The sequence below is a fragment of the Brachyistius frenatus genome, unplaced genomic scaffold (genome assembly GCF_029030835.1).
Source record: "Brachyistius frenatus isolate BFR_SWC_R1_liver_20210118 unplaced genomic scaffold, ASM2903083v1 Contig_123, whole genome shotgun sequence".
In the NCBI taxonomy this organism is placed as follows: Eukaryota; Metazoa; Chordata; class Actinopteri; family Embiotocidae; genus Brachyistius; species Brachyistius frenatus.
Window position 1 is genome coordinate 343,029 of NW_027210722.1, and position 23,127 is coordinate 366,155.

The window sequence follows — 23,127 nt, forward strand, 5'->3', positions numbered from 1 at the left end:
TAGGTATCCAATTACCGCCACCAGGTGTCAAAGAAATAACATTACAAAAACATCTAAAAAAAAATTTTTAAAAATACAACATGCCAACAATAACAGAAATTGCTCCTACAAGCCCAATCGGAACAGTATGTGTCTGCAGCCAAATCATATTTTTAAATCTCATTTAAGTACCACTGTCAGTACCGAAACGCGGCCACCAGGGGGTGCTAATAAAACAGAATGCAGCTTCCAGTTTTGTACAATCAATTCTCTCAGAAATAGTTTTAAATAACTGTCGTGTTTATACATTTTAATGTCCAGATATCAACACACAGAGTGCCATCCTGCCATCAGCAGTACAGTGTCCACTGACACTGTACGTTAACCTCTAACGTAAATATCCGGCAGGTGTGTTGGAGCAGAGAGCAACGTGAGAGCAGGAAGTGGTTTTCAGATTCTCAGCAGGAAGTGAAGGCAGGAAACTGATCTTAACAGTCCATACACCCACAGGTAGCTTAGAGCAAGTGGATACTGTTTTCTTACACCTATAGATATCAATGTATTGATCAGGGTCTTTATAGCAGCAGAACTAAAGTACACCCTCCAGGGAACAGTAAGCTTATTTATTTTTGACAAATGTTTCAATAATATTTGAGGACAGATGGGTAAACTCAGCATTTTAATGAACTTGTAAAACCACACTTCTCATATGTGACAAACTAAATGAGTAAAAATCTGACAGACAAACACGTTTCCTTTGAGGTGAAGGTTTGACAACAGCATCTGTGCACTTTACTTTGAAATAAAATGCCAAATAATTGTAATAAATCCTGTTTTTAATTTAAGGCAAGTTCATTTGGAAGGAAAAAAACAAACTTGGACATAAAAGCAGAACAGGAAGAGAAGAAGAAGAGAGGAAGTATTTAGTGAAAACGTAAAAAAGATAGTGAGATTTCTGTTAAAAGGCAAACTTCTCTGTGTCATTTCATGAGGAAGCAAACCGCCTGTGAGAGAGAGAGGATTGTAAGAGCAACCACAGACTGAGCAGCCACTCACATGCTGCAGCCGGATAACAGTTTTTGTAAGACAGGAAACGAGAGAAGCAGAGAGAAGCAGAAAGACAAAAGCAGAGAAGATACAGACAGCTTTTTCTTCTTCGGTGCACACACAACGACCTTCAGGTTATTAGTGGAGGGAAGCAGGTGAAGTCTCCCGAGCAGGCGTGTTTGGTGCGACCTTGAAAAGAGAGAGAACTTCAAAATAAAAGTCTGAGATGGGCACCGAGGAGAAAGATGCAGAGGCTGCAGCTCAGCTTCCCCCGAAGGAGCAGGGGTCACCGGAGAAGGAGCCTGCCGTGGAGGGACAAACCCCTGAGACCAACGACCCCCTCAACACATACAAGTGGCACACGGGCTCCAAGGGAACGCTGGATGAGCTGAGAGAAGAAGAAGAAGAAACAGGAGCGGCTTCGTCCACGTCCACCATCGATAAGATCCAGAAGGCCTCCAGCACCAAGTGGAGCAAGATGCAAAACTGGCGCAAGGCCCTGAGCGAGGACACGGGGGACAAAAACTCCTCCTCCGGTGGGAAAGGTGGAGAGGGAGCCAAGTCTGAGAGAGGCAACGGAGGAGCCAGGAAGAACCCGTTCAGGAGGGCGCTCTCCGAGCCTCCCGGGTCACTGTTAGCAGCCCTGGCTCCTTCCTCCGGCTCCACCAGCTCCGCGCAGGCCCCTCCATCCTCAGCAGCAGGTGCAGCGGAGGCTGCAGGAGCGTCCCCCAGCGACCCCTCACAGAAGGGAGGCGGAGGGGCGCTCTTTAAGAAGTACCTGAAGAGCGTGTCCCAGAAGCTCAAGAGGCCTCGGCTGCAAAGTCGCAACAGCACGCCGTCGTTACTGAAAGGTAAATCTGACAGCACAGCACCTGTACGTACACTCAAACTGCTGAGCATCCATTTTATCACTCAGACAATTTCATGCTTCACAGAATATTGTACACAGCACACGTGCTTTCACGTTTTTAATGATGCATCGGAATGTGGTCCCACATCTCATTGTAAAATGTATCGTGAAACGCGATAACAGGTTTCTCCTTGTGGTTTAAAGAATGATTTACTGTTGACACATGGCGTTAGGTGTGGTGTAGATGTGTGATAGAGAGTGTTTCAGCATCGAGGTCTGCGTTAAACAAACTCCAGTAAATAAAAGAGAAGATATCGATCAAAAAATGAGGTGAGCTTAAAAAAGAGAAAAGAATAAAAACAAAAAAACAGTAGCATCTGCAAAAATAGTTCGGACTGACTGACGACTCACAGGGTTTTATGTTAAAATTGGAGATGAATGTAAAAAACACATCAAATTAAATCTCAAACAAAACAGCTGATGTCAGAGAAGTTGGAAAGACCTTCGGAGATTTGTCAGAAACGACCAGAGATCTCCCAGAGGCCTTCTCTGTCTCTCAAAGAGAGCTCGAAAAATATTTTACATTTTAAAACATTTTAAGAAAATGTAAATCAAGCATCAAAAAGTTGTTTCAGTCATCCTTTTCCTGGAAGCTGTAGAGACAGTGTGATCACACTTGGTGATAAATCTGAACCTCATCGAGAAGCTTGTTACCTCAGCTTATATTTTTAAACCTATTGTGTGAAAAAAAAAGTTGAATAAAGATAAAAGCCTCCAATTCAGTCTGGTATGAAGGATTATTTTCAAAACTAATAGAGATTAGGTTTCAATATCAGAAAGCGGGGTTTCAGTCTCAGCCTTTATGAATGTACTAAAATTACAATACTGAGCCGACAGTTTCAACTACAGCTGTGTGCAGACGACCTAGTCGTTTTCTGTCCAATTAAAAAAAATCTGCAGAAAAGCAAAAAACACGTCAGCAGATCCCAGACCTTCTTCATCGGTTCTTTCAGAACCTCACAGTAATCATGCAAAGAACAAAACCACCGCTTTCCAAAAAAGGTCAAAACTGCAGAGAAATGACCCAGAAACTTAAAGTACTCACAAATGAAGAACAACAAACCGACACTCACCCAGATTTCCAACTTCTGCACAGCAGCGTGGGCTCGCTATCAGAGGTACAAGGCTGTGACGATTAATCGAGGGGCTGATTCACATAAAAAAAAAAATCCAATTATTTTGAAAAAAGATGTTATCTTTTGATCTTAAATATTGAAGATTTTCTGGAGGAAAAATGAATGAGTTCATCAAGCCAACTTCAATAAATAGAAAATAACAAAAATGGAATAGAAACATTCTAGTGACATCATTAACTGTCTTGTTTCAAGATGGCTGCACCCTACTGGTGAAAAAGTGAAATTCAATCTAATTTTCAAAAAAAAAAATCGAAGTGAATATCAAGCTCGATTGAAGTTCCAAGATAAAAAATAAAAATAATAATCAAACAAACCAGTCATATTGTCAAGTGTTTCATCTGTACTTGAATCCCTCCGTGATAATAAACTGAACATCTTTTGGTTGTGGACCGTTGGCTTTGGGAAACACCAGTCGACATTTTTTACCATTAGCTGAAATTTAATAGACAAAACAGCTAATCGGTGATTTGAGAAAATAATCGACAGATTAAACAACGAAAATAATGGTTGTTTGCAGAAAAAAAACAACCTTAAGATGATAATTCATTTCCAGGCATTATTCATGACTTTTAAATATCCCTTTCCAAAATCTAGAGCCTTATTTGTGCACATTACCCTGAAAATATTAAAAAGTCCCCTCAGACAGCTGATAATCAGACTGACCAAGCCTTTGTTTGATGACATCACAAACCTCAACTCAGAGAATCACACCAAACCAAATGTCACAACACACACTGCACATCCTCAACTGAAAATACACAAGAAGGCTAGAAACTGAAAAAAAAAAAAAAAAACCTGTTGCAACACACTTGACTGATCCTCCAGCTGTCAGATGGCTTTTCTTTTTTTTTTTTTATCATGAAACTTCATAAACAAGAAGAAAACACCCTTTATTATACATAAAACATCAGCTCCTGCCACCATCTCTTAACTTTTCCTTTGGGTATTTTTTTTTTTTTTTTTTTTTAATCTTGTCGTGTCCATAAGGCCTGTTAAGGAGTTTTAAAATCATGACGTGTACATTAGGCGGAAAAACTGCAGAGAAACCACAGGATGTGCACAGCTCCACCTGGTGTGGCAGTGATAGCATCAGCAGCCCATAAGTGGGAGTGGCCTCACTGCTGTGTGTTAGATAAGTGTCGTCATGCCATAATTACCAAAAAAGTTTAAAAAAACCACAAAACACTGGGACCACCGTACGCCTGCAATTATCACTCCTTCAGATCACAAACACTACAGTCAGTCCTTCACAGTATTTTTAGCGTGTGATTATTACACCTCCCTATGAACCGTATGGTGATTAAAATCAATGTGTGTTGCGTGGCAGATACGATGGAGGACGACCAGACTGCACCCTTTGAACTCCCCAGACTACAGTGGGCCCCGCCTCAGGAGGTCCCCCTGTGGGACATCATCAGCTGCGTCCTCAAAGATGGACACATTCTCATCACTCCAGAGGAAGAGGTAGTAGCAGCACGCACGCACGCGCACACGCACAAACACACACACACACACACACACACACACACACACACACACACACACACACACACACACACACACACACACACACACACACACACACACACACACCTCGGACAGAGGTGCAGACTTGTCTTGTTTTTGAGTGGCATAAAGTGTGTGTCCTTTTCAGCCAACGAGGTGGACCCGAAACCGTGTCAGCAGTAGCTTGTCCAGCTACAGCATGCAGAACCTCGTGGACATCGACTCAGGTCACCACACACACACGCGCACGCGCACGCACACGCACACACACACACACACACACACACACACACACACAAATCAAACAAAATAAAAAGGGGAAAATATTCTAAAACAGAGTGAACCAAAAGCATCAGGAGTTTGCACAAGCCTAACCAGTGAGTCTGCGGACAGCCTCAGAGGAAATAGCTGGATGTTTATTCGTGAGAAGGCTTGTCAAATTGCTTCCTCTAAGTGCTTTTGAGGAAGATAGCATCTCACCCGGGTGTTCTCAACCGTCCAATGAAAACTCGCAGACAGACAGAGTCAGTCGGGTGTCGCGCTCCAACTCAGACGTTTCGCTCAGCAGAAGCTGTTGAGGGCTGCTCGGTGAGAAGCGGCTGCATCCCGCACTGATTCGGGCTGCTCGGCTCCGTCGTACGTTAGTGAAGAGAGGAGGGAAATGTTCAAGAGACAGACATCGAAGTAGCAAACGGCCTCCTGACTCGATGATGGGATTCAGACGCTGGATTGTTTGCGGCGGGGCTCTGGGTAAGCGAAGAGAAAAAAAAAAAAAAATGTCTGACTGACGTTGTAAATTTCTACCGCCACTAAATAATGAAAATTTCTCAATTCAAAAATCTGCAAAGCTTTAAATGGGTTCTACTTATAAAAATGGCTATTAGGGATGCATGTGCAATTATCAAACATTACTTAGTTTCAGCTGACAGCTAAAAACCACATCCGGTGTGGCCTAATCTAAATGAGTTTAGTAATAATACAACCTTGGCTCAGTGATAGTGCAGAAATGAAGGTTGTCAGTTGTGTTATAGTCAAGTCAAATATATTTGTATCGCACCCTTGGTGCAAAATTGGAATACCAGGTGCTTCACAATAAAATCAAAATACAACATTTTTAGGTAAAAAAAAGAAGCATATATATATATACGTTTCTCAGTATCTGCCCGGGAGAGGAACAGTTGGACTTAAACAATGTTTCTGAGGTGGTAAAAAGCATTTTTAGTGATATTGCTGATCCAGATCGGGGTGCAGAAGGGCACCAAGATATTTTTTGGCAAGCGGCTTGACATTTTGGACATTTAAGTCTGAGCACAGAATCTCCCTTTGGACCCTTGACTCCGAAAATTAAAACCTCAGTTTTGTCTTTGTTCAGTCAAAATGTGAGTCAAGATATCTGCTGTGAAAAAAGTCTGTGAAACTCTTGGTTTGGTTATCTTCGAGCCTGGACACAAAATTACTCCAAAAATGTAACAGGAATTTACGAAGTGCTGACCGGAGCATGTGAATAGGAAGGAATTAATATTGAAAAATATCTATTTCTATCTCTTAAGCTCACTCATGTTGCTAAGATTGTTCAAAAACACTGACATAAAAATGACTTTTCGACTTCATCTCATCCTGATCCACAGAATGTAGCCCGGACCACATGGGCCCGCCCGGTGGTCCTCGGCCCAAGAACCAAGATGGCGGTGTGAGGGTGAGTGTTGCACGCACCAGAGATTATCTTTCTGATGGCCCTGGATTTCCTGTTGATGTAACACATAATTACCTTCATGCACCACGCTCGCCTTCCTCACTCTTAGGCTCTGATCAAGCGACGTCTCGAGAACAAGGCGAAGAGGAATAGCAACAACCAAATAATGGGACTTAGAGCAAGCAGGTAAAGTATGCTGTTATGTTTTTTTGAAGGCAAGGAAGCAAGTGTATAAGTACTCAGAGTCGAGTACAGTTAAGGATGACTGTAAAGTTCAAAATGTTACATTTGGTTTTATTTCAACCAACGAGATCTGCACCAAGTTTGAGAGCGATTTTCACGTTGACGCTCATCGAATACTCAAGAAAAGAATGACCAAAGTCATTAAACAAAACATTTTCGGCGGACAGCGAAGGTGGATTAACGAGTTCCAACACTGCTCCTGTCGCGCAGCACCGTGACGTGCGCGGAGCCGGAGGAAGCTACAACCTTCATGAGTTACAAATTTCATCACTTGTTCAAAATCAGATAGGCACCTTTTTGTGGACGCCGTGCGCTGCGAATTCATCTCCCAGCGTCAGACTGTCAACACCGAGTTCTACTGTAACATTCGCTGCAAACCACCTGGACTGTGGCGCCATGGCAACGGGGTTCTCCAACATGACAACACGCTCCCACAAGTTTTTTTCGCTCCCAACAACACAATTGTCGCTCCGCCCTATCCCTACCCGGCGCATTTGTCCCCCTCTTACTTTTTTCTGTTCCCCAAACATTTGTCTCTCTGCTCAAGTTCCAGGTGTGTAAACCATCGCAGACGCACCTGGACCCCTGCTCACAAAACCGTGTGTAGCTCAGGTGTTTGAACAGGAGCAGTCTTGGACCTTATCAATCCTCTCTTCATGTTTTTTTTGTGGGTTTTTTTTTGGACCACAATGTTAACGTGATCTTTCATAGCACCAGAAGTGCACGTCGACATGGTGTCAGAGTTCCAAGGGTGAAACGATGGGTGTTGAAAAAAATTGATAAAACTGTGATTAATTCTTCAAGGCTCTGTGATTCGCGGGAGTCTGTGTCTATTCCAGTCAGCGCAGTGGGGAGTCTGGACCTCAGTGCAGACACCAAGACTATCATCAGGCCGGTCCACAGCTCCATTCTGGGGGAGAAGTACTGCTTTGAGGTAAGCTTTGACTTGACTCGTTGAATGATACGTCTACAGGTTCCTGAAGGAGCATCACTCAGTCGCCTTCCCGTCCCAGTAAGGCTAACACAGTCCTGTTGGTGTTCATGTACATCTAGGTGATCAACTCTGAGAACACCTACTGCTTCGGATGCTCCTCGGCTGCCGAACGTGACCGTTGGATTGAAGACCTGAGACGTGCTGCCCAGCCCAATAAGGTGAACCAACAACCATTTGTTCCTGAAAAAAGTTGCATCATACAAGATCAAAATGCTACTAAAAACCTCTAATGTTCACACAGGATAACATTGAACGCACAGAAAACTCCCTAAGTCTGTGGGTTAACGAAGCCAAGGATCTGCCACCCAAACGCCGTTACTACTGCGAGGTTCACCTGGACGGGACCTTGTTCGCCCGCACCAGCAGCCGACCTGTCGGCAAGCCGTCTCACCAGTCTAGCCTGGCAGGGGACAGCTCTACGGGGTCTTCGGGAGGCCTCGGGGCCAGTGGGGGAGGGGCTGGAGGGTGCCAACTATTCTGGGGTGAATTCTTCGAGCTCGACAACCTGCCCTGTGTCTCCCAAATCAGCCTGCACCTCTTCCGCGAGGAAGACCCCAAGAAAAAGCGCCACTCCAGAGACGAGTCCTACCTCCACCCTCTGGGCAGCGTGACCATACCTCTGGCTGATATTCGAGGGAGGACATATCAGGAGAAGTGGTACCCCATCAGTCCATACAAGGCGTCAGTCACAGTTGGGAACAAAGAACTGCTGGGGCCGCAGGCTTCACTCCGCATCAAGGCCCGTTTCCAGAATTTGCAAGTGCTGCCGATGGAGAAATACAAAGAGTTTGCCGAGTACGTGACGGTGGATTATGTGGAAATGTGCAGAAACTTGCAGCCACTTTTGAATGTGAAGGAGAAGGAAGACCTGGCAGGAGCTCTGGTCCATGTACTCCAGAGTATCGGCAAAGCAAAGGTGGAGAATGAGTGGAAGCATGAATGCATAGAACTGTAACCCCAATACAACTTTATCACAATCTTATTTAAAAATAAAACTAAGCAGGAACAGTCAGACATGTTTTTCTTTTAAACTGTGTGCTTCAGGAATTCCTCATTGATTTGGGCAGCGCAGAGGTGGAGCGTCTCAGAGAGAGCGAAGCACTGATCTTCAGAGAGAACACACTGGCCACTAAAGCCATAGATGAATATATGAAGCTGGTTGGCCAGAAGTACCTCATTGGCACACTCGGTAGGTGAAGGCAGTCGTCTTGTAACTGGCACTGAATTGTGGTTGGTTTTCATTGAACTCCGTGTTTCTTTTTTCTAAATGCAGGGGACTTTATCACCCGTCTCTACACCTCGACGGAGACCTGTGAGGTTGACCCTCGTAAATGCCCTCCTTCCGACCTGTCAAACAACCAGAGGCACTTGAGGGAAACCTGTGAGGAGGTGGTGCAGAAGATTATAGAGAGCCACGGGTGAGATAAGATCTTAGAAAAAAAAAAAAAGAAGAATGTTTCGGGTTGATTAAAGTCACCGTGCTGATGCTTGACATGTTTCTTGTCCTTCAGACCCTTTCCCGAGGAGTTGAACAAGATCTTCTCCAGCTGGGTGGAGCTGTGTGAAGACCAGGGCAGAGCAGAGATCGGCCAGCGTCTCATCTCTGCGTCCCTCTTCCTTCGCTTCTTATGTCCTGCCATTCTCAGTCCTTCTCTTTTCGGTCTGACGCAACCGTATCCAGAACCAAACACCCTGCGTACCCTTACGTTAACCGCAAAAGTCATCCAGAATCTGGCAAACTTCACCTTGTGAGTAGCCTCTCATCGGCTTAGACCAAACTCTATACGTGCATTTCCGCCTGAAAAACATAATTTCACTCTATTGTCCTGACTCAGGTTCGGAGAGAAGGAGGAGTACATGCTCTTTATGAATGAGTTCCTACAGCAGCACTGGGATGGAATGAGAGGTTTTCTACAAACCGTGTCCAATCAAGACACCGAAATCTCGATGACTTCCTTCGATGGATACGTGGACTTGCCTCTGCGTTTAGCTGTGCTCCATGGTCTGCTGGTGGACATAATTTATCCGAGGGACCAGGTAGGGCGGAAAACAAATGAGTCCAGATTGGTAGTTGTAAAGGTTTATGATTGGACTGTTCAGAGTGCCGTGTAGTTTCCAGAGTCTGTGAGTATATTTGACTCGCAGGTAATTATAGATTCACATTTTCGTCTCACTTGCTGACACCCCTCAAATGTTTAGGCAGAGTTGTGCTGGAAAATAACTATTTGCTATAAAGTGTATACGTGTCCATCTACGTTGGAACACAAATGTATTTTTCAGGAAATCATCACATAAAGACATAAGAGGGGCAATCCAAAGGTTTTGAGACAATTCCCACTCTGCAAGAAAAGAACTTTCATGAACAACTATTTAAATTACATCACATGATTAATGTCAGCACCTCCGGTTCATGCAATTTTGTGACCATTGGTACGTGTGCATTTGCGTTTTCCCCGTGGCACAGACCTTCAATTTGAGCAGCGACTGCATGTTGGATTTTGTGTGAAATTTTTGGGGAACAGAAAGAAGATTCAGGTAGCTACATTTGGTGGTTGGGGATAGTGGTAAGCTACCATTGTGTTGTTGCTTCTACGAGACTCGTCACGTTTGAGAACCCACTGCCATCACAGTTCAGGTGGTTTGCAGGGAATGTTTTCCGTCAGACGCCTCAATGGCTGCAGTGGAATTCAGCGTTGACAGTCTGACGACCAGCTAACAAAGCTAACAAACTGCTGATTTTGCTAAAAAAAAACAAAAAAAAAAAAACGTCTAAATTCAAGTTAACAAAGAGCTAATTTTGTTAAAAATCAGCTAAATTCAAGGTAACGAACAGCTAACAATGCTAACAACCCTCAGATGCCTCAGAACATCACAGTAGAACTCGATGTTGACAGTCTGACCCTTGGGGATTTTAGTCAAAATTATTCAATCTGACAAACTGGCTCCAGATGTCAGGTACGACCAACTACCTTCTGGCTGATGTTTGCATGTACAGCTTCCCCTGATGGCATTTGTCTTGTCGTGTATGTATGTATTGAGGTACTGATCACATGTTTAGATTATACTAAATGAGACGGTGCTCGTTTTCTTCTCAGGAAACAATCGACAAGCTGCACCCTCTACCTTCAATTCTGAACCAGATAACAGGGACACTGGGTCCTGAAGCAACGCGGATCATTGTTACCAGGTATGCTGATGGCCGATGTCTATTTCGACAACCAACTGGTGTTACATGTTATTAAAGCAGCCTTTTTTTCTTGCAGCCAAACGGTCAAGCCAGTGTACATTCTTCCTAAAGACTTGGGCAAGTACAGCCCTCACCAGTCGTCCCTCCAGCAGATTCCTTCGGACCCCAAAGGCCCTCGAGAAGGGTATGATAGTTGTGTGGCTGGTGCAGCAGATAACAAGCTTTATTTCCAAGTACTCAGATAGTTTTTGTAAAAGCGATTCATCCACTCAGTTATTTAAAATGTAGAACTCCGGTTATGCCTCTCTGGTGAATCCGGAGGTACCTGCCTATGAGTGTCTTCCCAATTACAGCCTCATTCTCTCGGTCAGTACCGAGAGCTCATGATCGTGCATAAAGGTTGAGAGTAGATAAATTGCTAATTTTCAGACAGGCCAGTATGAGTCAGTATACGCTAATATGACCAAAATGTTTTTGAAAAGCTATACTGAAAGGACATCGTAGAGATTGCGGAGACGCAATCATAATTTCTAGACGCTGTTAGGAGAACATTCGTTGTGTTAAACTCGGTTTTACACCCCCAAAAAAAGTGCCAATCAGATCAGTCAGATCCACCGCTTGCTCCTCCCGAAGCTCGCCCAAATATGGTTCCTGCTCCAAACCGCTCCGAACTAGCAAGACGGTGACGGACAAAATCTGAACTGGAGGCTTCATAACAGCCGTTCACAAACCAACAGGTGACGTCCCTGCTGGTTGTCGCTTGGTTAGCAGAAAAAAAAAAACAAACACGTATTTACAGTTAGGAAAACTATATCCCAAGGAAACTCTGTGACTTTTGCCAACTCAGGATAGACAGCATCCTTTATCTGTAGGATTGTATACCTGCTGTAATTATGAGTAGACGTTTGAAATATAAATAATAAATATTTTTATTCTACAGGGATGTCCGGACTCGCAAGAACGTGAGAGAGAGGAAGCCGGTCGCCAGAACTCAGAGTGCGCCACACCGACGTCCCGGTCAAGCAAAACAGGCCTTGAAGAGGCAGACGAGTTCTGAAGCTCTGCCAATATCTGACCACGAACAAGAGGCGGAGAATCCAGACCAACCACTTATCTCACCACCAAAAACTGTGAGTACAAACAGGAACTGTGTTTGTTTAGAAAAGGTCCAGAGGTAATGTGCTCAACAAACACACATCCTTTTCAAATAAACTATTTTGCATGTTCTAAAGCGAGTGTCTCCAACCCGTCGCTCCCGAGCTACCAGTAGCTCCTTACCCTGTTTCTGAATAGATCGTGGAAAATTCGAACGATATGCAGTGTTTCCCAAACATACACTTACTTATTTAAATTCATATTTTAACCTGTCTGAGAGAACGACACTATCAACGCCATCGATTAACGAGTGGATAATCTCCCCCTCCCTCCCCTCAGAGGTGGTAGAGGTGGAGCTCCGCCCCCAGTGAGACACACAGGGATCAGAGATAAAACATTTTTTTTAAAGAAATGTAAAAAAAAGTGTGTGTTGAGTATCATTTTGTTATTGTTCACATAAAAGAAGCCGATTTAGCTGGTTTGGGTGGACCTCAGCTATGTGAATAATTGTTACTGAACATGAGTAGCTCTCGGACAATATCATTTTGTCAAAGTATCTCTCAGAGGAAAAAAGGTTGGAGACTCCTCTTCTAAAAATCTTTTACAAACATATATATTTTTCACATCAATATAAACACAGTATGCCTTTGTTAAGTTAATTAAAAGGAATCATGTAAACACCTTGCTTTTCAGAGTGCCAGTATTAAACGTCCACCTGCACCAGTTCCCTGGATTAAAGTTGTCCCTAACAGGGAGTCAATTGATTTGAAGACTGAGAGTGAGCACTTCAACTTACTGGATCGGGTATGCCAAATCTTCTACCTACTAAAGTGTCATGCAGTTATCCTGGCTATATGGACTATGATGTAATTATTACATTACATAAAATATCGACTTGGGATTCATCTACCAGCACGGCCAGGAGCTGTCGGAGCTTCGTCTGGGGATCGAGCAGGTGACGGAGCGAGAGCTGGACATGGCCAAGCGCCTGGAGGACTTCATTATCCAGAGCCAGGACCAGAATGCAATGCTGCAGACCGAGGTGGACGAGCTCAGGAACGTGCTGGCCTTGCGAGAGGAACAGCTCGCCAGCGCCACTTTCAGGTAGGAATGTGGAGTTTAACAGGAATGTGCACGTTACATCTAACAGCATTTAGTGTTTTTATTTTGCATATATTTAATTAGTGAATTTAACAAGTCAGGTTCTTTTTGATTTAATTTTTCTACAATATTTGTTGCTGAAGTGTTATATGAGCGACTTACCTACCTTCGTGTGTTGCAGGCTGGGTGTGATCGAGGAGGAAAGGGAGGATGACGAGAGGAAGCTGAATGTTGCTGTTTCAGCGGCCGAGAGAATGAACGTGCTGGTAAGAAACACAATTATGAAACATGGATAAAGTGATGAGTGCTTGGTTTCAACACATGAATGTCTGTTTTTTTTTTTTTTTTAATGTGCTCTCAGGAGGAGAAGTTCGCAGACCTGCTGAAGGACCTTCAGCAACTGAATGAGGCCTACAACAGCGACCAAAACAACGTAGAGCATTCTGAGAAGCTGCACATTAATAGCAACTGAGCCCTGACACAATAAAAAGGTTTCGCTTCACCGTCACAGTTTTGTACAAATGCACATATGTAGGTTGTGTGGAAATCTCCAACCTAAAGTCACAGTTCTGGTTTCCTGATTCAATGAGAGTTTACGATACAGATTAGGAGCCAAGTGGGCCAACTGAGGTGAACGTGAACCAGAATCATTTGCATTTCAGCTTTTATTGTACTGTTGTCTTATGCTTGTAAACCTTTCTGAAAAAAAAGAAAAAAGAAAATACAATGTAAAGTGTTTCTCTGAGTCCATTTTGCCATGTGTCATTATAAGTGTAACAAAAATACAAATTTTAAGAATTGCACTTACTATACTACAAGAACAGTTGTAACATAGTTGTGGTCAATTGCATTCAAGAATAATTATTATAAAGTGATCTATTCTTCAAAAATAATGAAACATATACTCCACTATGTTTAGTTTACTGCTATAATTACTTTGTATATCAAGATTTTCCTCCAAAATATATTGTCAGTTTGTAAAATGTACAAACCTATTTCTGAAAATGTTGGGACTGTAAAACGTAAATAAAAACTAACCGTGGTGATATTCTGCTCTATTTGATTGAAAATAGAACACAACATATTTTAAAAGCTGAAACTGAGCATATTTTTTGTTCAGTAAAAAATATATGCTTATTTCGAATTTGATGGCAGAAACATGATTCAAAACATTTTGGGACAAGGGGTGAAAAAAGACTGGAAAAGTTGTGTAATGCAAAAAAAAAAAAATTAAACCTGGTGGAACATCTCACAACTAATTAGGTTACCTGGCAACAGATCAGTAACAAAGCAACCCTTTGTCCTATAAAGCTTTATGATTTGGGTTAATCTGGCCCTCTCCTGTGTATACAATAATTTTTAATGTAGAAATGTAATAAATATTCGTACCTTTGATGCAACATTAAATTCTTCGAACATACTTTTGGAAACCTAATGTCACGCCTCGGCCTTTAAGCTTGTCGGGTTTCTTGTTTTACTCTGAAATATCTCACCTCTTGTGTCTGTTCATTTTACTTCCTGCCCAGTTATTGTGCTCACCTGTGACTCATTACGCCATCAACACTTTGTGTATTTAGTTTTGCCTCTCCCTCTTTTATTTACCTGAAAGTCACCTGTCTTCATTCTTCCTTGTGAGTTCATTTCTTTGCAGGTCATTACTCCTGGTGCTTACGTGTGACTACTCCCTGTAGCCGAGTGTTTACCTGTTATTTTCTCGCTGAGTTTATTTGTTCTGACTTTTAAAGTAAAGTTTTAGTTTGTCGAGCCTGTTGCCGACTGTGTGGTGCGTCTGGGTCCCCACAATGTGTAACTGCGACACCTAAGATTTCTTTTAGCAAATCTGGCTTTGAAAATGTTTAGGAAATCAGGCCCATTTTTTTTTTTAATTTTTTTTTTTTTATCTGTAGTGTGCATTGTTTTTGTTTTCTCAGCAACAGCCATTTAATTGAATCCTTTTGGGTTTCTTTTCATATAAACTATAGTTTTCAATCAACTCTTAATACTTTGGAGGGATGAACAAGAAAAGCAACATGTAATCCTGCTGAAATGAACTTCATGATGAACGTTGCTCTTCATTCTTCTGCAGCCGCACTCGAATGCTTATTGTGTGCGCATGCGCAGAGGGGCGGAAGGACTTTTGACTCTGGCCTAGGCGCTGCGACGCACTGGAGCTGCGCGTTGTGCTGAATTCTACATTTCTGACTCTGGCTGATTTATTCTGCCTTTACTGCACATTCAAGGTACGGTGGGAGACTTACCCTTAATATAATTACCGTGTTTTTCCCTTCGTTTTGTTCCTGTATTGAGATGTGTGAACATACATTTTGAAAGTCACACTCGGCGTCGCGCTGCGCGTCAAAATTGTCATTAAAATACGTTTGTTTACCTTTTTTAAATGGACGTTTTTTAAAAAAATTATTTTGTGTTTAAATATGTTAAACTAGAAGAAAACCCGTCGTGGTTGAGAATTATTTTTGCTTTATTAAATGATCGAAAGCTATCTCCGTACTTTTGTGATCCCCCCCCCCCTGACTTAAGTTTCGTTTCTGACTCACAGCCTCGTCCTCAGATTAAGTCTCACTATGGCCGAACTGTGCGAGTCATTGCTGGGTCTGGAGGATGAGCTCACCTGCAGCATCTGTCTCGGTACCTTTGTCTGTCCGGTGACCATCCCCTGCGGACACAACTTCTGCCAGCTGTGCCTGCTCGCCACTTGGACGGACACCTACAGCTGCCCCCAGTGTCGGACCCTCTTCGCCACCAAACCGGAACTGAAGAAGAACACGGTCCTCAGCACCGTCGTGGAGACCTTCAACCTGAGGTCGAACAAGAGCGAAGCCAGCCTGTTGGGAGAAGAAACCGCAACAGAGAAGAAGACTGAGCGCGTCATACGCTGCGATACGTGTATGGAAGCGAAAGCGGCGCAGACCTGCCTCACCTGCATGGCCTCTTTCTGCGACGAGCACCTGCGCCCTCACCGGGAGAACCCCGTGTTCCGCCTCCACCAGCTGGGTGATCCCGTCGGGGACCTGTCGGAGCGCATCTGCCCCGACCACCACAAGCTGATGGAGCTCTTCTGCAGCCAGCACAGCCGTCCGATCTGCAGCCTCTGCCTGCAGCAGACCCACAAAGGTTGCAGCTTCACGTCCCCCGAGGAGCAGAGGACCCTGAAAGAGGTGCGTGATTGTCCACCTGAAGTTTAAAGGCCCAGTTCACTTAAGATAGATGTTCATCTGTGAGACTACAAAATAGGGATGGATGGATTTAGATTGTGGTGCTCAAAGCACTGAAGAATTGTGTTATAAAATTCAACGTTCTCCTGACGAAGTCCACGGGACAGTTTACAGAGGGACTACTTTTTTGGTTGTTCCAATAAAAAATAGTCACAGTGTAGTACATTTTGTTCTTTTTTTTTTTCTCATTGAAAGTGAAATCATTTTATTTATATTTTTTAAGCATTTCGCAAAATCAAACTTGCGGCAATAAGATTCTGCGGTGGTTCTTCTGTTCTTGAAAGATGAGAGAAGACAGGCTTGATTACCCGAGACCCTCCTGTTCTTTATTTTTTAAAGAAATTAGAAAAAGAGATTTAAGAGCAAAGTTACCATGTCAGACAATAATGTGTTTGTAAGAGATGACCATGATTCGCTGTCTGCATTAATCTTGTTTCTCCGTTTTTAGTGCGGCCTGAGAAGCGCGTTAAAGATGCTGAATGGGAAGATTACGAAAAATGAATCTGTCGTAACGCAGATGAGGGACATGCAGAACAAGTTAAAGGTAACGCTTTGACTGCACTGTTCAAGTGAAGTGTAAATATGGTGCGTCGAAAGAAGGAAACCTCTAAACGACAAAACAGTTCTGTTCATTTTCATCACTGTTCATTTACCCGCCTCATCACCCATCTATTTACGGTCCTTCTCCAGGACTCCGCGACCTACAGGAAGAAAGCCATGATGACTGCCTTCCAGCAGATGCAGAACATGTTGGCCCAGGAGGAGAGCGACGCCATGAACGCGGTGGACTGCGAGGTGGAGACGGGCCAGACTAAACTCAGGCTGCTCGAGAAGAGGTTCAGCGAGAACATCGAGACCATGAGCAAAGCTAAAGAAGACATCCACAGCATGCTGAGTCAGTCCCAGACGCTGGCCTTCCTGCAGGTGGGGCAACTGTGATTGTCACCTCCATACAGCTGCGGTAGCGGTACTAAGATTTTATCAGGAGAAGCGGACATGACCCCACTCGGTGTTACTGATTCGATAGATGCCGTGTTCAAGTGGAACTCGTGAAGTCGTGGTTACAGCGTGGGGAGTCGGAATGTTTGGCGTTCAAGTGGTTAAATCGTTAAAAACAACACGGAGGGCGTCTACAGGCCTCAGAGGCGAACCATTTAGCAAACTAACGGGGGAGGGAGGATGACGTAATGTAGGAAATGCAAAGTCACAGAGGGAAAAGACGAGGCCGCTGGGGAGAGCAACATTTTCCTCAGACGTAGGCCGTTATCTAAGTTATGAAGACAAACTCTACGTGACTAAAATTTACAAGATATTGGCTGAACATCCAACCAAACATGAACTTCCGCGACCTCTGACATTCCTGAAATTTTGTATGAAATTGCCTGCATGGAAAAGATATAGTTCCAAAACTTAAAACATGATTACCTAAACAAGCAACAACAAAAAAGATCCACTAATATTGTTTCTTTTGTATTATCAACAAAGAGGGTCAAAGCTTGAGGTGCATTTTTATGGCGAAGTAATATTTCCCAATTGCATGCATGCTGTATGCAAAGGTTTGAAGAGTTTTACTTTGAAACTGACACAGGAAGTTGCAGTATTCGGCCTGCGGATCAAGATTATGTGTCAGACGGGGATATGTTCAATTCAAATAAACATTAGGGACAAGATTACTGAAAACCACTGGAATAATCTAGATTTATTTACTGCTAGTTTATCCGGATGGGCGCTTTTGAAATAGTCAAACATTATCTTGACTGTTTTTTGAATGAAATTGTGTTCCATTAAAGAAACGGCATTGTGCTCCTCTCTGCACAGACTTCATTCACCCTCCCTGAAGCCGTAAACTTTGACCCTTACACCCCTCGAATCAACCTCGACTCCAAAAAGGTGATGGCAACACAGATCTTTGTTGCTAACCTGAAGGACTATCTGGCGGCGATCCTCAAACAGCCCATGGAGTCCAGAGTACCGTTGCTTAAACCAGGTGAATTTGCATGCACATGTTGCATGGAAACGCATTGGGTGGGGGGGGGGGTGTCTATAAATCAAAACGGTAGTTATAATGGGATATTGGAGGAACAGTCTTGTGGATTAAAACGATGATGTAATGACGCTGTGGCGTGTTCTCAGGTGAAGGAGCAGCTTGTGACTTGGGGTTTCCACCTTCGAGCTCTGCAAGCCCACAGGAATCTGGTACGTTCACATGTCCGACACATGGTTTATTATTAAAATGTTTAAAAAAAAAAAGAAAAAGTTTTTTTGTATTTTTTATAACAGGTCCATTGATGGGAATATAAAGCCTTATTTCATTTTTCGTTTTGTCCAGCTCCTCAGGTTAAAACGGGCTCGAAGAAGAAACCTCAGAGTAAGAACATTTCAATTATTTTTTTTTCTCCCTATTTTAATAGCAGAGCAGTAGCTACGTATTCCAAGTTACATACCTTAATCGAGATCAACACCCGAGTTGTATACTTCTCGGTGGCCACTGCATTTGCGATTTCACTGTGGACCTGAAACTTGAGCAGAGAGCGCACATCAAGTGTCAAACTTTGGGGAAACGGACATTCAAAGGGAGGCTAAATCTAGCGGGTCGTGGGGAACTACGATTGTGATGTTGCGCATTTTCATTAAGCCGGGAGCGCGTGGGGTTGTTGTCATGCTGGAGAAACCCTGTTGCCATGGCGCCACAGTCCAGGTGGTTTGTATTCTCTGGGCTTTAAAAGACGCAGCAACGGACAGGTAACTGACAAAGAGGGAAGAAGAGCACCCAGACTAAATACAGCAGGGGAGGGAAGGACAGCGAGGGAAACTAATCGGGGCCGACAATCATACAAAGGACAGGAAGTGAAACAAGACAGACACAACAGGGGAGCCATTTTCCAAATCAAACTGCTTGGGTCGAGTGTAAAATCGCAAATGCACATGTAGTACTGATCGCATAGGTACTGATGTCGATCAAGCGACGTAACTTGGAAAATTTTCCCCCAAAGGTAATGGCTTCCCCCTGTTCCACAATGTACTGCGTTCTGTTTGCACACAACAGTGTACAGAACTTTGTGACAATCATATACTCGTTTCACAGTTTTGTTTTTTAATGGTTTAAATAGTTAATTTGTTTTTTGACCTCCTTTTCAGAAACCAAAAAGCCTCCCAAGTCCAACGAAGCCCTTATGGGAAACAAGAATTTAGGCCGTTTGATGGAAAACCTGTTGGAGTTCGGTGCGATGGACATCTCCAGAGACTGTCCTCCTGTAGCTGAAGCCAAACCGAAACCAGGTACACGCCTGATTTGTGGGCATCCTTTGCGAGTAGTGGCTGATGTAGGTTTAAGCAGAGCTGGACAAAAGGCTAAAGAAGCTTCAGAAGTTCAGTTTCTAATCTCCAGATGTCATGAGGTTCCCTTTTAAAACCTTGAAGCCCACGCTGCTGACCCATCCCAACCCACCCAAGTGACATCTCTTGAGGCAGTGCAATACCACCGAGGGCCACTAGAGTTTGGCTCCAGTTGACTCTATTCCTATTTTCTCCTGAAATGCAATGTCGGTAAATGTTTTCCACAGGTCATTATGGTGTCATCAGCTAAATTCCCTCCTTCTGGAAAATAATTCCAGCATTAATCAGATATTTGGCCCGGAAAAAGTGGGATGTTTGGCGGTGTGCCTGGTTTTTACATTACATTACAGTACATTTCATTTAGCTGACGCTTTTGTCCAAAGTGACTCAACCATGAGGGTACAAAAACCCAGAACAACAAGAATCAAGAAAATACAATTTCTTCAAGAAAGCCAAATTACAAAGTGCTAAAAGTAAGTGCCATTTTAAGCGCTACTAAAGCGCTGCCTATTCAAGGTAAAGTCGGAAGAGGTGTGTTTTTAGTTTGCGGCGGAAGATGTACAGAGTTTCCGCTGTCCTGATGTCGGTGGGGAGCTCATTCCACCATTTAGGATCCGGGACAGCAAACAGTCGTGATTTTGGAGAGTGTTTAGCTCGCAGTGAGGGAGCGACAAGCCGATTGGTAGAAGCAGAGCGGAGGGAGCGGGCTGGGATGCAAGGTTGAGTGACGGGGCTGGGGTACAGGCAGGTTACTGTTATGGGTGGGCGGGGCGTTGTGTCAGCTCCTCCGCTGCTCGCCCAAATATGGTCACTTCGGGCTCCGAACTAGCGAGATGGTGCTGACCAAACAAAATCAAGCTCAAGGCTTCATAACGGCAGCTCACAAACCAGTGGGTGACGTCACTGTTGGTTGTCGCTTGGTTCACAATTAGATCCACCCCTCGCTTCTTGCCAGCTCGTCCAATTATGATCCCTTCTGGCTCTGAATAACCAAGATGGCGACGTCCAAAATGCCAAACTGGAGGCTTCAAAAACAGCAGTTCACAAATCAATCATTGTCATCGTCGTGGGTTACCACTGGCTACGGAGTCCAAAAAACTCTTCGAGAGAATCGGTGGAGCTCCCTTTTTAAATTTTTTTTAATTTTTTTTATAGCTTTCATTTGTTTTCTCTGCGCTCGATGACTACTGCTCTTTTTATCTCCTTCCTCAGGAACTTCGGACATTTCCCCAAACATAACTTCTGCGGAAAAAAGATCTGAGCTTCTGAAATGTAAGTGCAGCAGGTGTCTTTCTCCTCTGTGTGCTAATAGGAACTGTGCTTTTTTTTGTGGTTTTTTTAAGGTCTGTCTTTCTTCTGTCCCTTCCAGTTGGCACGGTACTCACTTTTAATCCGAGGACGGCCCATAGACGCATCACGCTGAGCGAGGGCTTCACGAAGGCCTCCGTGTCGGATGAGCACGCAAACTACCCCGAGTGCCCGGAGCGCTTTTCCGTCTGCTCCCAAGTGCTCGCTGGCAAGGGTTTCTCCAGAGGGCGCCACTACTGGGAAGTCCGAATGAGCAGCAACAACTTCGTCGGCATCGGCTTGGCTTACGGCGGCATCGACCGCAAAGGCCCCACCAGTCGGCTGGGCCGCAACGCCCTGTCCTGGTGCATCGAGTGGTTTAACGTCAAGCTTTCGGCCTGGCATAACAGCAGTGAGACCGTGCTGGTCAATCCCAATCCGAAGCGCATAGGCGTGCTGTTGGATTGCGAGGGCGGTATGGCTACGTTCTACAGCGTGGGCGACCGGGCGTATCCCTTCCACTCCTTCGTGATCCCCGGTGGTGTCGCCGCCATCTATCCAGCTTTCTGGATTTTCTCAAGCGGCTCTTCCATTTCTTTTTGCAAGCTGCAGGCGTGAACAGCACGCACAACTGCATTATGCAAAAAGAATACTCTGCCAGTTATAAAGCCGGTCTTGAATATTTGGAATATCTAAAAAAAAAAAAAAAAAAAATTAAACCCCAAAAGAATTCACGTTAAGAGGCTGAGCAGTTATTCAGCTAACTGGTTTATTAAGTCTTTGTTGAGAGTGTTGCTTCTGTACTTTTGGCTGTTTTTGCCATTATTTGAAACTAAGATTATACTCAATAGTAGTGCTTCGTCCATGTTAAGTACCTTTCTTGTTAGGTCTGCTTTAAATCAAGAGAATTAAGTAGTAGGTGGTGGTAGTTACTCTGTCCCGTCTGAGGATATTATCGGACCGACAGACGAAGACGTCACAGCTGAAATCGGTGTCAGGAGTTGGTGGCATATCGTGGCTTTTGTCATTGGCTCTTGTTATGCTAGCCGTGATGTACAGGAGCTGAATCTGTGGTTTTTGTGACCGCAAACAGAAAAGCTCGCTGTGTAGAAGTGATTGCGATACACTTGTGTCTTTCGCTCACTTTATGATAACTTGTATGCAGCAGGAATAAAAAAATAATATTGTTGTGTTTTGGTGGCAGAAGATGAGCAGAATAAAAGATCAGACGCACTTTTTGTTTCGATAAACTCAACAATCAGCCTGTAAAACTGGTACGATGCAGTTTTCTGTGGGCTGGTTGCAGTTTGTGTAGCAGAAACTACTGTACACTTACAGTATATAGTAGGTGTGTGTGTGTCCTGTATCATACGCTGTAGAACCGCTGCACTCGCAGCTGTTCTGAAGAAGTGAATTTTTCACTTCGGCACATTGGCGCAGTGTTTTGATAGAAGTCTGCATATGAAAACTTCTTGTTGAGTGTGTCTAATAAGAGCTGGGTGATGCAGGAAAAACCTATCACGATAACCTTTTCACGATCTCAATATTTTCGGGTGACGTAAAAGGGAAAATTCGGTGTTGGGAAATGACAAGGAACAGTAAATTGTGCTACTATAGATTCTGCCACTTTCTGTGTTCATGTCTGCTGGAGATTTGACACCAAAATAATAGTGATTTATAAAACGAAAGTGATGCGTCAAGCTTGCACCTTTGGCCAGAAGTGGCTTTATGTCTGTGATGTGATTGGCTGGAACTTCTATTTTTAAAATCATGCCAATTTTATTGAGACCTTTGAATACATCGTTTGCATCGCCCGGCCCTGAATCCCCACTTCCTCAATGTTTTTGACCGGTTTGGCGGATGGGAAGAAAAGTCGCATAGACTAACAGTTTCCATCACGTTCTGACCGTCTCTTTTTCTTTTTTCTTTTGTATATTTTTACGGTGTTTTGGCAGGAACGGTCCTTGGTCAGATTTGAACCTCCTGGGATGTCCTGCTTGCCTGTTATGCTCCATTGAAATGTTCCTTAATCTATGGGAGGCACATTAAACCAACAGGCCATCAGAATCCTCTGTTGGCTGTTTGGAAGGTGGAGGGAAGCTAGATGTATTGTTTCACATGGGTGAATTATTTGTGTGAAACAGGTTGTTGTTTTTTTAAAGCTTGTGAACACACAGGCAACTTTGGTTATAGAGGCTCAGTTCCTGATGTGGCACCACTGCGGTCCGTCAGGCGTTGAAGTGGTCGTCAGTGTGCATACGGATCACTTTAAATAAAACGAGCATGTTCATCCTGCAGAGATGGATCTGTGTTTTGCATCAACAGTGAAGTTAGTTGATCTCTTTGTTCTTTCGGACAAAGAACTAGGTTCACTGTGTTT

At 43.8% G+C, this 23,127-nt stretch overlaps 2 protein-coding genes across 2 annotated transcripts; both read left to right on the forward strand.

Annotated features, from left to right (window-relative positions):
- The first annotated feature begins 1,035 nt into the window (after window positions 1–1,035).
- On the forward strand, window positions 1,036–13,939 carry rasal3 (RAS protein activator like 3). Its single transcript, XM_069713850.1, has 19 exons — window positions 1,036–1,877; window positions 4,400–4,536; window positions 4,727–4,805; window positions 6,207–6,274; window positions 6,381–6,457; window positions 7,319–7,448; window positions 7,568–7,666; window positions 7,750–8,424; window positions 8,553–8,697; window positions 8,782–8,926; window positions 9,020–9,256; window positions 9,344–9,545; window positions 10,604–10,695; window positions 10,772–10,879; window positions 11,636–11,825; window positions 12,484–12,594; window positions 12,704–12,894; window positions 13,073–13,157; window positions 13,253–13,939. Exons 1-19 carry the CDS (start codon window positions 1,253–1,255, stop codon window positions 13,361–13,363), a joined length of 3,507 nt encoding a protein of 1,168 aa, XP_069569951.1. The 5' UTR covers window positions 1,036–1,252; the 3' UTR covers window positions 13,364–13,939.
- A 1,094-nt stretch (window positions 13,940–15,033) lies between these two features.
- LOC138629880 (E3 ubiquitin/ISG15 ligase TRIM25-like) lies at window positions 15,034–22,470 on the forward strand. The gene is made up of 10 exons (XM_069713861.1): window positions 15,034–15,131; window positions 15,449–16,067; window positions 16,573–16,668; window positions 16,815–17,048; window positions 17,943–18,111; window positions 18,258–18,320; window positions 18,454–18,492; window positions 19,263–19,403; window positions 20,673–20,732; window positions 20,830–22,470. Exons 2-10 carry the CDS (start codon window positions 15,474–15,476, stop codon window positions 21,363–21,365), a joined length of 1,932 nt encoding a protein of 643 aa, XP_069569962.1. The 5' UTR covers window positions 15,034–15,131; window positions 15,449–15,473; the 3' UTR covers window positions 21,366–22,470.
- Window positions 22,471–23,127: the final 657 nt, after the last annotated feature.